Source organism: Zonotrichia albicollis, chromosome 12 (assembly GCF_047830755.1).
Source record: "Zonotrichia albicollis isolate bZonAlb1 chromosome 12, bZonAlb1.hap1, whole genome shotgun sequence".
Lineage (NCBI taxonomy): Eukaryota > Metazoa > Chordata > Aves > Passeriformes > Passerellidae > Zonotrichia > Zonotrichia albicollis.
The window spans coordinates 7323615-7339410 of NC_133830.1; the positions used below are offsets into that span (position 1 = coordinate 7323615).

Genomic DNA, 15796 nt, shown 5'->3' on the forward strand with positions numbered 1-15796 from the left:
CAGATCTTTCAAGGCAGCATCTCCCATATTTGGAAAAAGCCAACAGAGCTGGAATTTTTCTCTACTAACTTGAGCCTCATGGCTGAAAGTATTAACTATTATCCCTGTACAGGTAATACACACAGAGGGAGGCACTTACAGAGCGGAATTTGGCTTTTGGTGGCCTAAATAGCTTTAATGTCAGTGTTAAGATCTTGAAATGCACCAGTTCATTCTCTTTTAAGGTTTTCTGGGCATCATCCAACTTCAGATAAGGTCTCTTCATTTGGATGTCTATATACAGGTGTTTCTCTATATCCATTATATCCACAAAAATGTTGTCATTAGATTGGGAATTCAAGGGTTGGATTCACTTTTGCAACCAACTAAACTAAACCTCTTTCTAAAACCCAGTTCTTGATGCCCTTTAAGGATCATCAGCAATCCTTGCAGATTTTTAACTACAAACCTGCTTTAGGTGTCCTGCAGCATTTGCTTAATCTGCAGTGTCCCTTATCAGGGGTGAGCATTTCTGAGTCTGAGCACACCACAGGGAGCCCTGCAGTGACAGTAGCATCATGTACCTCACACAGCTGCTGTGGTCTCTCAGCCTGGCTTACTCTAGTCATGGGGAATGTCCCCAAAATACCTCATTCTGCTCCCAGTCACTTTCTGCTGTGTGCCAGAAGGCTGCTGGAGAAGCACTGGTGCACATGCTGCCCTGACAGTACCTGCTGCCTGCATGGTTTTAATGGAACTTCCTCAGCCTACACTACAATTCATATGAATGGACTCCAGTCTTAATGGACTGACCCCCAAAACATCTCTGTGCAACAGGGAAGAACGACTGTCTCAACAACACACACTGCAGCATGAGAAGATGGAGCTTTCTGCTGGTTTCTTATATCTAAGAAAAAAAATTGTCGCAATTACAGTAAAAATACTAAACATTGGCCAAAGAGGTTTTTGTCTGAAGGGAGAATTTGTCTCCTTCCAGTGCCTTGTAGACATAATTCCCTGGGTTCATGCTGTGCCAGGGTCCAGCTTAGCCCAGCCTGCCCTTCCCCACAAGCTCCAGGGAGAGCAGGTATGGTGGGAGCACTGAACTGCCTGACATAAGCAGTGCCAACAGGAATTTGTTCCTCTTGGTTTCAGAGTAGGAAGAATGGGGTTTTCCAGCTATTTAAGTATTTCTGTGAAAAATAATCACCCATGGTCTAAGATTAAAACCTGTCTCCTCCTTTACCCTGAAGGAGAAGCATGACTTCTTGCTAAGGACATGAGGTGGCCAGGACATGCATTTTTAGTTTCCAATAGAAAGGAGAGGGGACAATAGCAGGTTTTCTTTATTTTCAGTGGTACAGCATCAGACTGCAAGGCAAACTGCCTAACACTTTCTGCAGGAATGTAATAGCTGACCTTTTCTACTAGTTCCCATGGGTACTTTGAAAGACTCTTTCTAGAAATAAGTCACACATGTCTACTGAATAAAATAAAGGAAAATATAACTGGACTCTTTCACTTTGCTAGGAAGCAAGTTTCTTCAGTGTCTCAGAAAAGGCTCTGAATGTTTTTTTGTAAAATGAACCTAATTAGCTACAGATTGAAACCCAGATCAATGATGCAGATATAGAATATGACAAGGAAACTTAAAACACCTTCAAGAAACAAGCACAAGCCTTTGACAGACTGAGGTCAATATAACATTTTTGGTACCTTAATTCTTCCTGTGAGCCTGATCATCATCAAACAAGGCAGCGGCTGCAAAGGCCACGGTAACACCAAGCTGCTCTCTGTCATCACAGCTTCATGGCAGCTGCATCCTGCACTTAATAATTCCCCAGGGAAATGCCTCATGAAGAGAGAATTGCGCTATACACTGCTTCCAGCATCACTCTCAGTATAGCTGAGAGGAGAATTTGACCTTTGGAAACTTTATTAATACCAAATTAACAGATGGCTTTGGAGTTTGAGATTGTTTGCTTATCCCTGTGTCTCACTGTCCTTTCTGGGAGCCCCAGATTCCACCTCTACACACAGTGAAAGAGGGGGCAAGGCCCCCAGTCTCGAGAGAGCAGTGGAACTGAATATCCCTGCTCTGCAACCTGCCCTGCTGGAGCAGCTGGTTTCACCCTGGATGCAATGCCTCAGTGTTTTCAAGACTTGTTACTCATGTTTTTGACATTTTGCAAAGGTTATTCTGAAATTTCTATTAAAAGTAAGTGGGAGAGGTGTCGACGGAAAAATACAGCATTGGCACTCGGAGCCCCATTACAAAACACATTAAATTAAATGAAGCAGCACCGATAGAACAAATTTCTACCAAAACCCCATGATTTATTACAAGCACAACCTTCCCTTCTTTATGTAATTAATCCAGACTCCAAGTAGCACAAACACAGGAGATTAAGGCAGTCTTACCTGGAATAGGTATAATGGGAATACTTTCATTGGGGACCACACGGGGGGAACTGCTGTCCTCCACATAGAAATGAGCAGTCTGAAAACACTTTCTGTTAAAGAAAAAAGAAAAAAATAGATTTAGGGTGTGAAACACTGCTCTCTAAAAAAACTTTGCACATGTTCTGTTTCTCCATTTCTGTTCCATACTTTCAGATAACTTGAAAACACTGATAACGAAAACATATGTTTGTTTTCTACAATTACAATTCTTATTTCAGATTCTGATGTGCACTAATTCACTGACATCTGACATCCACCCATCATAAATGCCTCTATACATTATTGCTAAGTACTACAGAATATGAAATTATAATAATAAAAGTTAATGGCTGCAAAACAGGTTTCAAATACATAATTCAGAAAGTAATCCTGCACACAAGAAACATATTCAGCATACAATTCCAAGCCCAAATCCACCTAGGACACTCAATTTCCAGGGAAAATACTCTTACTGTAAAAGTTTCTGCTGTGTAACAACCACCACAGCATCTGTAACTGCTTCATATCGTGATGCTCTGCTAAGAAAGTTATCTTTCAAACATTAAGGTTTTTTGTTTGTTTGCCTTTTAACACTAATGCCATATAACCTTCATCTCATCCTCCTTCTGCAAACTTGTATTACGTATGCTGGTACACAAAAATCCAATAGACACTTCCCTTGGGCCCCAGGACTCCTCTCTAAACAGGCCTATAATGAAGAGCAGAACTTAAATCCACCTGACTTTTTTTACCTGTATTTAATGCAAAGCAGAGAGCACAAGCTGGTCATCACAGAAAAGGTACTGAGTGGAATAACATCAAGAGATCCAGGGAGACTCTGCATGGTGATGTTAACTGAGGCAGGGTTTTCCAACGCCAGCGTCACTGCTCATTGCTGACTTAATGAGCTGCTTGAGGCTGGAACTGAATATTTAATGAGCCTTGCTTGGTGTGAGCAGCTATTGTGGCGGAGAAGGGTCTGCTCTCATCTGTCGAGGCGCTAAACAAAAGCTGCCCAGTGCAGAAAGATCCCCGTCACTGTCACCCTTCGACTGCTCCTCAACACCTGGGCAAACTTTGTGGGGGCCTGGTGAACTGTGCCTTTGTCAAGCTGCAGGTTCCCTTGCTCAAACAGATTTGCATGTGTGGCTTCCAGGCTGCTGCCTTGCAGTTCCTGCAGTTTGCTGCTCTGCAACTCGGGCTTTGTGCTCTCCATGCAGAGCCCATCGTCAGAGCAAAGTCATTTGTGGTGCCTTTGTTTCCAACATCCATACATGCCAGGGAGAAAAAAAGTCACTGAAAACCAAACCTCTCAAGATCTAAAATTATCACAGGTGTTTGCTTTCCATGCATCTGTACTTCCTAGTGCACAGGCACAGTGTTTTGTAATGCAAGCACAAGCTGTGGCAGCACAAGTACAACTTAAGACAATACAGGGGAGAGTGGATTTCACAGCATGGAGTCACTGTCTGGGAGCAGCTTTCTATTTTCAGGCATGATGGCTTGCATTCTGCAGAAGTAATGTATTTAGTGAGTATACTTTTGTTTAGAAACACCTTAAGGTGAATTTACACACAAGGATGCAGGATGTGCAGTAGTCTCTCAGCATTTAAAACCAGGGGTTTAAATCCCCCCTCCTCACCACTTGCTCCCTGTTCTCATTTTTTTTTTGGCAGCCTTTATTTTGGACAATGAACACCCTGGGGGCACACAGCAGAATAAATCAGTCACACATAAAGAAGAAACTATGAATATGAAACAGGCAAAATGTTCCTGATTTTGATGTATTTGGGGCTCTTTCCCTTGAGTCAATACTACAGAAATCCTTGAATGTCTTCTCCTGGTAATGAAGGCCTTAAAAAGGTGTTTGATAAAAAGACAGACCTTTATGCAGGGATTTACAGGATTTTTTTAAGCTGATGATATTGAAGAAAAGCAATTTTTTTGTTAATTTGTTATTTTATACTCTCAGAGGCTCTGAAAGGCTGGCATTAAGGTTTTTATACACAGTCATAAGATGGCTTTTTCTTAATAGCCTCAAAACATGTAAATGTGTCACATAATCACACTGTGCAATATTTTAAGGCCCATGATGGCAATAGCTGAATATCCAGCCCAGCACAACTCTGCTGAGTACAATGTTGGATTAACAATGCATTGAATTAATATTTCACATAGTAAAGTTTGCTACAATCATTAATGCAATTAAAAATTCTACATTTTAGTCCTGGAAGAATTTCTGCAGCTGTTTTGAAAAGACCTTAGGCTTTGACTAAAGGTTTTCTCAAGTCACAAATATCACACTCTTGTCTAATGTACATATGCAATGCAGCACTTTCATTACTTTACAATACTGGATACTGGCATGTTATGTGAAGACATGTTTCTTAAACTTTTTTTTCCCTCCACTTGTTCATAATAGCTGTAAATATTCTAAGTTTAACCTCTACAGCTGAGCTTACTGCACACAGGCCATTGCATCCCTGTCCCAGTGACCCCTTATGTGTTTCAGATCTTTAAAAGTTCTTTTGTGGGTTTAACAAATTTGCTGAATGAATTTTCCAGCAAGTTCTGCTTACTGGGTCTATTTCCCATTCTGGCATCTTTTCTCTGTGCAGCTCCAGGAGGGAACACATCTTGGGGTGCCAGGCAGATGACTCCAGTTTGGATAATGTCCATTCTTCCTGAGTAAGACAACACCTGGCCCCAGGTGGAGCCTTTTGGAAACTCACCTCTGGTTTATAGTAACAAACACTGATAGCTGCCATCAAGGCTACTGAGAGGCATTTCAGACAATTCAGTATTTGCCTCCTCCTCCAGTTTAGGATGCTTCTTTCTTTCCCTTGGCATTTCTCCTCCCCATTACCTTTTCCTCCAGATACAAACCTTAAGTGGCAGCAGTTGCTAAGGCTACAAGAGGCTGCAGTAAATCTGAGTGTGTATATGGGGAGGGCTGGATAAAGGAAAAGGATGAGAGCAGGAAATTGCTATTTTCGAGCCACTGGAGAGAGGAGAGAGGGGAGTGGATGCAGGGCTAGACAAAGTGCAAATCTACACCTACTTTCACAAAAGAACAACAGTCTGTAACTTTTAACCCCAGTGTGTATACATGGCCAGGTGTTTGCAAATCTGTGCCCATTTGCTCAGGAAACCAACACTATCAGCAGAAAATAATAATGGGCCTTTTTTCCTAATAGAAGCAGTCCATAGTGAATGCACAACTGGGATTTGTCATGGCATAAATGATTATTAAAATCTTAATAACTGAAACACTAATTTTAGAATAATTATTGCATTTCTGTAGCACAGGTTGAGAAAAACAAATCACAACCTTGACTCACTTCTAAAAGATTTTGGGGAGCCATATCTTTTCTGTGAAATACCAAAGAGTCTGCTGTCTCTGAAACATGCCCGTGAGCAGTGAAGCACACCAATTTCTCTAGCCCCATATGTTTTTGTGGCTCTCTTTCCCTGGGGTACAATAACTGTGTGAGATTGTGGTGATCAGACACACAGTTGTCACATATGGACCCAAATGCAGAAGTAAAACACTGCAAGATTAGCATCTCCCCAGAGAAGCAGCAGAGGCAGGGTCTGGAATGCAGAGACAATGTGAGGGAGAACATCCCCCTGGCCAGAATCTTTTTGCAGAGATACTGGCTGTGAGTTACTAAAGCAAATTAACAGATTGCAAAGTCCAGAGCAGCAGCACCTTATTACTAAGATGAAAGAATAAAAATATGCCAAAGGATGGTCCTGATTAACTGGGTTAAATGCTTGTTGCATCTCTGCTGAGCAAAATACCAGATTCACTTCTCTATAAGAAAAAATGCCTTGTGAGATTTTGACACTCCAAACAGGTTTCCTTGGTTATTAGTTACAAAAGCTCAAGCAGCTTCTCCCTTATACTGCTCTAAAAGCAAGAGGGAGAACTAGTTCACATAATGGCCTGAAAGTATGGATGCATTTCATTTTTGTTTAGAAGGTGGTGCCTCAGAGTTAATGCAGACACAGCTCAGTCACAGACAATGGGAGTGCTGGGAATTGCTCCAAGGGCACTGCCTGGCCTTTACTCCTCCATACTGGGGCTAGCACAGGCAGCATCCCCTGATCTGTGATGACAAGCAGGATCTGTGAGCTCTGGAGCAGCCAGGGCAGGGAGAGGAGCAGCCAGGATTATGAGGAACAAGGAATTGCCTCTGCAGTGGCTGGCTGGAGCCACCAGGGCAGTGGCTGAAGACAGGAAAAGCCAAAGGGGAACGTTTCACATTCTGGGGACACCCAAGAGCCATGCCCTGCCTCATGCTGAAGCCACCAGCACATTCATTGCTCCTTGTTCACTTGTCCTTCTCCCAGGTGTTGATGTTGGCTGGAGCAGTGTGCATTCCCTCTCCAAAGCCTGCCAGATTTATATTAATTTATTTTTGTACTAGCATCTGAGAGCTTTAGGCTCTCTTCCTGGGTCATTACCTGCTAATGCATGGCCAGTTTGGGGTCCTGCAGGCCTATTCACTACTGTCAGAACAGGGCAAATCTTGTCCTTCAGGCACCCTTCATCCAGAAACAGCCACCCACAGACAGAACCTCTGCAGAATCTGTATTTGTTAACAAAGAGGCCAATAGTCCTGCAGCCATCCTACTTTTACACAGAGCTTCTAGCTGGTGGGAAGAAGAGGAAAGATGGGATAGGAGTCAGACTGGGCTCTGTAAGGGACCTCTAAACCAGGCTGCACAGGACATGGCTTAGTCTTTACCAAATGCAACCTGGATACAGGCATTCATTCCCCATGCTCCTCCATCACGGGGGTGTCTGCAGCTAACTCCTAAACAAGGATGTAAAGACAGGAAACGACCCCCTTTCACTACCTCTGTACATTCATTCCCACTTTCAATAGAAGAAAAGCTGCTTCAGATTCCCATTGAACTGTTTTGCATGTTTTTCAGGAGACACAATTAAGATTGGTTTCTGCTGGCACCAAAACCAGAGTATGTATGCAGTCAAGTGTACTAGTAACACATGGCTCTGCACTTTAAACTAGCTTCACTATTCCTTGGCAAGCATTTGTCACTGTCAGAATTGGCAATGACTCCTCAGAAAAGAGCACAGACTTCAGAACAACAGAAGTGCTGCAAATCATGACCATGTCACCAGCAGAGCAGTGGATGGGAGCCTGGACAACAGCTGTCTGCAGTCTGCACTGCTCTAGCTGGGGTCATCAGTCACTGATTTTTATGAGCAATAAAACTGACTCAAGCGTTAAGAAGAAAAAGAGGAGAGAAAACCACAGGAAAAAAGCTGATCATATGAATATGAATAAGTGACCAGCATGGAGCAGTGATATTACATTCATTGTATCAGAGAGACATCTGCATTTATTATTTTTGGCCAGAAAACAGCTTATATTGCCCTAATTTTCTACAGTTATTTTCCTTCACATGTCTTAATACTTAATGACCAGAATTCAAAAGCCAAGTTATAAAAGAACCTGTGCCATGCTGGAGCAGTAAGACACTGAATGCTGACCAAACTGGAGCTGCTGGAGGATGCATAAAAACCAGGAGAATAAAGGAGGAAAATTTCCCTACAATAATGCTGATTTTCCAGCAGATCCCTCCTGAAGACCATTTGTTTTCTCCCCACAAAGTACTTTCTGCCTGAAATGTTCTTGAGCAGTGTTAAGCATCACCCAGATATGGTACCTGGAGAGGTCTGGATGGTAATGGGTGCAGAAGTGCATGGCATACATGCCCTTGGCATGTTATCCTAGACAGAACAGTGAAAAGTAGACTGGAGATGTGCTTTTTCACATTAGGGACTTGACCCACACAGATCCACAAAAGTCTCCAAATTCTAAGCACCCGTCCAACCACAATATTTTGTATTATTGTAGGGAAATAAACACAGGAAAAAGGCTAGGAAATGGCAGATGGAAAGAGAAAAAAAAGAAGGTGGACAGAACTTTGAGACAGCATTTGTGCTGAAGAATGCACCACTAGTAAAATTGTCCAGTTGAAAAATTGATCTGCAAACAAGACTAGGGATTTCTGACACAAAATGACAGCTAATTTAATATTTACGGCCTAAATTTGCCAGCTGACTACACAGCTCTCCACAAAATTAAAAATCCTCTTCTCCCAGTCCTCTGAGATCCTACCCTGCACCAGGGCCCAGACACTCATTTATATAACACACAGTACTGAACTCAGGTATTATGTGAGACATCATTATTTTCAGAAGGGCATTCAAATAATTAAACAGTTAAGAAATGACAACACCCCCAGATGGGCTGCCTGCATGTCCTCCCCCTTCATCAGCTGCACAAGCAGAGAGCACCCAGGTGGCCAGTGCAGAAATGCACTCAGAAAGCTCTTTAATTGCAAATCGTGTGGTTAAGTCTTAGTTTAACTCAGCACAAACGTTTTCCACGCTTCCTTGTCCCATCACCCGGGTGTCCCTGGAGAACAGCAAAGGCAATGGTGAAACCTTATTTGTGATGACACTTGGCCCTGTGACACTTGGTAGCTAATTACTCTCCTGGTGACCTCGGACAGGGCCAGAGGCACCAAACCTTCCGCTCCTGCTTTAATCAATACCCACAACATCTGCCTTGGATGCACTCAGCAATTTTACAGATGACTGAATGGGTTTACTCATCAGTATTTTCTACTGCAAGAGAACAAGCTCCTTGGTTATCTGTATTACCACTGAGAACTTTCATGTCTTCAGGCAAAAATCGGGTAGACATACCTCTGGGTGGTATCTTAAAATGGTTTAACATTAGGCACAGCTTTAAAAACCAAAGGAAAGCCTGACCATATTAATTTTCTTCTCCCTGAGCCAAGTATTTATGTAATGCAACATTCATAACAAAGGCTAGAAAATTACAGAGGGAAACAAAGACATGCCTTTTCCAATCAAATAATACCTCAGGCACTTCCTATAAAATGTGTGCTTCCAATGCCTAAAACATCATGTAATATTAAAAAGGAGCCTTAAAACTTTCTCACAAAAGAAAGCTGTATTTAAGCAAGTGAAGAGCTGTTCCATAATCACAAGAGCCACAGCAATCAATGAAGATTGCCTCTTACTAGAGAGGTGCTTTTAGTAGCACCTCCAAGATCTCCAAATTTGGTATACTTGATAGCATCTATTCAGGACATGAATTCCCTTTGTGATGATGAATCTTAGTAAAAGAATGAATAAAACCAGGGTCACACACTGGGACATTAAAATGCAAGTAATTTTAAATGCAAAGTGTAATTCCTCTGGATTGGACACAGTGTTATAAGAGAACCAAAACAGAGATGATCCAACCTAGGAGTGTACAACAGAAACGGAGAGACAGCAGTCTCTCTTTGGAATATTCACATAAATGTCCCTAATTACTCCCACCTAATTACTCTCAAAACAGAAGAGCTCTGCTTTTGCCTTTACAAAAAAATATTATTTTCTTCCTCCAAATGGGACATCAGCACATTCAACTGACAGATATGTTAGGTATCCCAAGGCTCAGCCTGGAATCCAACACAAAAGTCTTGTAAAAAATTTAAGCACAGCTTGTTCCTCAGTTTTGATGTCCCTGCCCATCTTCAGGCAGAAATGCCAGTTTGTTAAATGAAATGAAATACTCAGTGGGAAGCTTCATCTTTCTCAACACATGTGTCCATGTGCACCTGGACTAAAACTGCATGGGAGAACTAGGAAAAATTCCCAACACTGCTGGACATAATTAATGTTTAGCTTATCTGGGGCCAAGATAAATATTAAAAGAGTGATTATTTCCTTTCCCTCTCAATCACTGAGTATTTGGAGGGTGGGCTTTTTTCACTGGCCACTTCAACAAGAAATAGCTACTTTAAAAATTGCATGGTCTCTCTGTTAACTCTGTTTAAAACACAATTAGAAATGGCATTACACCTTTGGAAGCACAGCACAAAGGAAAAGAAAAGAGCAGCTGGCACCAAGAGCAGAGGAGCAAATCATTTAGTACCTGGTAGATAATAGGAACACTGAAAATACACTGCCTAGTGCTGGTGCTCTATCAGGGCTATGTCCATCACCTCATCACACTAATACAGACAGACTGGGTGGCAGCCAGCTGCTCCTTCCTCCCCACCCATCTCGCTGAAAGCAAAGATTTGTAAGCCTCCCAATAATAAACCTGGACAGAAATCTTGAGGATCATTAATCTCACTATCAGTCAACCCATTTGGAGATTTGCTTCTTGCAGTCGCTGATGCTAATCAGGGCCTGAGTGGAGAGCTCTGGGGAAGGCAGGAGTGTGCATCTGAGGAATTGCTTTAATGAGTTTCTTGCATTCAAAGGTTAACAAATGTGACAAGGAAACACAAATATGGGGCAATGCACTGCCAACCACTGAGAGTTAGCATGCTGTGTATTGTGCTGCAGTATGAGGAATTCATCCCTACCTCACTCTGGAGAGACACCCCAGTGAGACCCAGGGTGCCAGGGGGCCATGCAGGTGCTGAGAGCTTCCACTGCTCCAGCACTCCTTGTGTGCTGGGCTGCTCTGCACTCACAGAGCTGTGCTGCACATAGCATCTGCTGAAGTGGTTTCTGGTTAAATCAGGCAGCCAGCGTGGTGTGAACATCCCCACTGGGCTCCCTTCACCAGCCACCAGACCCACATGAATTAACATATCACAATGAAGAGTCCCCACATCAGCAGGACCCTCCCAGTAGCATCTGCCTTAAACCACTATATTTTCTGTGAGAATGTTTCTACAAAATAAACAGCATCAACAATAACAACATAAACAAATGTCAAGATAATGCCAAAAAGGATTCAAAGTGTGAGGTGTGTCAGAAAAGTTACCACAATATCTATTAACAGGCTTCTAAGTACATAGAAGATCTAAGAATTAAAAAAATCATAAAATAACAGACATGGAAGAGATTTTCCATTAAAAAAAACCCTGAAATTATTTTGAAAATTAGACACATAAAACTAGAAATGTGTTTTATCCTCATGACAAACCCTTTTGCACTAAGCACACACTTATGTAAATAAAACATTGCTCTCCTGTTGTCTTGATCACTGTGTAGATCACGCTACTAACCACAGGAGCAGAACATTTTGATTCAGGACAAAAGTTCATTGCAGATAAGCAAAACAGGAGAAATTCACTCAACCTGTGTTAATTATTAGAGCCCCTAATACCAGACACAGTTTAATATATTTTCTATTTATGGACTATTCTATTTATTTGCATTACTTCTAAACCTTAAACCTATTTTTTATTAAGTGCTTGCTAACCTTTCAGTGTTGATAAATGTGGGACTGGGGTAAAGGAGAAAAAAGCCCCACAAGAACTGCAGTTCACATCTTAGGAATGAAGAAATGTGCCTGGATGCACGAGACACTTGCTCAGAAGCAGATATGTAATTAAACACAAGCTCTTGGCTCTGCATTTCCCTTTCTTGAAGTTCATGAAGGGCTGGGGCTGCTCTGGCAGACACAGTGTCCTGGAGGAACACAGTAGATGTCTGCTCCCAGGTGAGCTGTTCAGCTCTGGCACCTCTAGCAATCCACATCATTTTCCTCCTGCTTTATTCATGCATTTCATTTCCATGTTCTGATGTGATCTTTGGTGTGCTTTGGCTGCCATCAGACTGTGAGCTTGGGAGAAGAAAAGACAGGAGCCATCACCATGGCCAGCCAGACACATCCAGGTGTGCACAAAGGGAGATTCCAGTGGGGAATGAGCTCCTGCTGTTTAGACGCACCCCAAATATTTTCATCTCTGCTCATATCTGGGAAATGTAGTAACAAGTTCCTGCTTTATTCTAGTGCTTTAATTCAAGGACTTTTGTGAGCTAAAAACGTTGAAAATGCAGACTAAACAGCAGAGTATTTTGCCACTATTTCTGGTAGTTTTGTCCCAGACATTTGGTTTCAGATCTGTGATTTCCTGTCGAGAACACACAAGTGTGAAATACTTGTTGATCCGTTTATTCATTTGCCTCCTGGCTGATCACAGCCATTTTGACAGAATGGATAAATTGACTTGCTCCTTGTTGTTTTTTTTTTTTTTTTCCCACATGCTTCTCTATCAGCCTGGAAGCACTGCCCTGGCTATCACTCCTACACCCTCACTTTACATTCTGCACCCTCCTTTTAGAGGCTTGCTAAGCCAATTTCACACAATACCCAGGTTGTCTGAAATGCCACAAACAAACTCTTGCTATAGCAGCTTGTGCAACTCCATCTGCCAGATGAAAACAATACATAATATTTAGAGAAATTATTTTTGAACAATTCAAACTCAATGAATACTTTACATCACTCTTTATAACACAAGATATATCTGATAATTGCACTTGGTTTCTTGAGGCAGGACTTAGCCATTTAGCTACAGCACATCTCAGCAAACCTATTTTTCCAAATCACGAATAAACCCTGCAATTTGGAAAGGGGACAACTCTTAATCATCCTCATTGAGGAAATGGCAAAGGTAACAGCTTCAAGTGATCAGGCAAAAGCCTGTTACATCAGCAGAAGATTTTCAGTGCAAAGTAATTTCAGCAGGCTAACAAATGAATCATTTTTTTCCTGCAGATATGTAGCAGGACAGTGCATTAATTGATGTGTCCTTTATTGCAAAACACTGTCTCCCTCTGGAGAGGTCTGGAGCCATGGGATGCAGCATTTTCAGGAAAAAGCTGAATAATGCAAACTTGGCACCATATAGTAGCTAAATGTTGATTCATGGACATTATGAGACATTCAGAGGGACATATCCCAGGTTCCAAATTATGCTCCACTCTTGTATTGCCCCTGTGTGATCAAGTTTGCATAGAATTTGCTGCTCCCTCTTCTAATTGGATTCCTGCAAAGGGCATTTTGCTGTGCCATGAGCTTGTCACTTTATATCCTGCTTTAACTCCAAACCACTCAATTAATATTAAATTCCATTTATTATAAAAACATTTGTTTCTACCCACACAATGCAATCAGCAGCCATGTCATTAATATTAATTTCACAAAATGACCCACTGATGTTAAGATCTCAGATACAGCTAGTAACTTTAAAGGGGGAAATATGTGAAGCCAAGAAGGTCAAGACAGAACATGAGCTGCAACAGAAAGCATTCAACCCATATGTATTTAACTCAATCTTTGCAGGAAGCTCAGTAAATTAAACAAGATTGCTGGAGAGCAATGACAATGTCAATGTTAATCCAGACAACAGAACAAAATAGAGTGAGGTTGCCAATACATCTCTCTCTGGGACGGGAAGTTGCTGTATTTGGCACACCAAGGGAAAAACTCTGGCAAGAGGATGGAAGGGGAATGTTTATCCCCCTGCCTCATTTCCCCAAAGAGGTGAGCTGCCTACTTTCCACGTTTATAAAACACAAACAAAACCCAAACCAGGACATTGAGAACTGTGGATAACCTTAAAGTTGGGCTAAGGTTAAAGTCCCTTTTCTTCAGAATCCTCTTCTGTGCTCATCACACAGGAAATTAGCACAGCCTGTCCCAGCTTTACAGTGCAGAAGCCGTACTGGACTCAACACTCGCTGCCCAGGGAGTGAAAGAGAAGAGGGCTGCAGATGGGTTTAAGTGTTTCAGAAATGCTGGTGTAAAGCTCAGGGATTCCCTGGCACAGCACAAGGAAACATTGGTAAGGAAAGAGGATCCAAGTGCAAGCTCAGACCCTACAGACAGCACTGCAACTCACTAACACACAGATTTTTCATTGTCCCATGGGCCCAGCAGCAGCTTGGTGAAATGGGATCATTTCTCCTGTGCTCAGCCATGCCCTGCTGTTTCTTCATGCAGAAAGATCCTGAGAGTGAGATTACACAGCCAGACACAGGGAGATGAAGCAGCAGCTGAGAATGTGCATCAAATGCAGTGATCTCTTCTGCTCTCTTATTCTCTGCACTTTGAATAAAACCAAGCTGCAGGGACAACAGGTCTCTTTCTAGTAGTCTCCACCTGAACCTTTAAGCTATACAACAGGGAACTGGTTCTCTGTAGCTCTGTGCCAAACAAAACCACACGTTGAACTCTCACCTTCTGCTATCACAAAAGACCTCAACTAATTCCCTGTAGCACATCAGAACTGCCTTTGAAAAGGTCCAGGTTCTGCAAAAAAACAGAGAGAAACTATACTTATGGGCTTTATAAGATGTTGAGGGTTTCCTCACAGAGATGTCAATATAAATATTTCTTCTTAACATCAATTTTTTTTATTAATCAGATCACATATGGCAACTCCCTGCGTGGCACCACTAAGGGCTCACCCCATCAGCATAAAACCTTCCAAAATGATCACCTCGTGTTTGCCACTGGGATAACAATGCTTTTACACCTAGAATTAAAGAGATGAATTGACAGGGCCTTGGAAATCAGTATGCAACAGCAGACACCTATCTCCAATGCTATTTCACTGGCCCTTTTCTTCCTACAGATTCTTCCCAGGTTCACAACAGGGTATGGCTCAGTAAACCAGAGAAAGGAGAAGGGACTCCTGTTCTACTGCTGTCACCTTTGTGCTTTGCTTTCAGGGCTCTCTTCTTCCAGATTTTGAAGTACAAGCATATTTTGGAAGCACAGCAAAGCCCCAGCCACAAGCTCTGGCTCTGACAGCCAAATACACTTCAGACAGTAGAGAGCCCATCTAGGTCAAGTCCCCCATCCTGGTGTCTATCATCCCATTATATGGAACAGAAAATTCCTCACCATCCATTTTCTTGAAGCTGTTTGTGTGAGCACCTGAGTCAAATTCTTCCCTCTAAGAACTGAACTGGCATTTTTACCATTGAGACTGTGGAGCAGTTGTGAAGTGCCCAACCATTTCTGAAGAGCCATTGGGGACCTGGTGCCAGCTCCTTATCCACAGATGACAATCATTGCCAAAAGCAGAAGAAAAAGGCTCCTGCCCTCCTGACTGCAGCCAAGTGCTCCACAGGAGTTGGCTTTGCAGCGATAAATGTCACGTTTACAATGGGTTTTGCAACATGAAAGTCCATAATTTGCTTTCCAGGGACCTGTGCTTGATTATCAGGAGAGTCAGAATCATCCACTGAAGTCTAATGAATAGAATTAACACATCATTTAAACAGGGAGTAATATGTATGCAAATGAGAAAAAGTTAAAAATAAGAGTTCAAGCCATAATTTCAGAAAACGTAGACTGCATCCTTATGAAATATGGATGTTTCAATTCACCTCATATCTTTACATCTATGTTAACTGCTTTGCATGTGAACAATACAGTGCATCAAGCCCATTTTGATTTTTATATTTGAACCTGGACTTATAAAATGGATTATATTGAAACATGAATAATATATATGCTAATTAAAGACTGCATTTAATGACATAAATAAAGACAAAGACCAA

The 15796-nt window shown here is 42.0% G+C and overlaps 1 protein-coding gene across 1 annotated transcript in view; it reads right to left on the bottom strand.

Moving 5' to 3' along the window:
• The window catches only part of PTPRG (protein tyrosine phosphatase receptor type G), a 387825-nt gene that overhangs the window by 36908 nt on the left and 335121 nt on the right, over nt 1-15796 (bottom strand). Inside the window, exon 14 of the mRNA XM_074550465.1 lies at nt 2401-2492. Within this exon, the coding sequence (XP_074406566.1) occupies nt 2401-2492 (92 nt within the window). The remainder of the gene's footprint in view (nt 1-2400; nt 2493-15796) is intronic.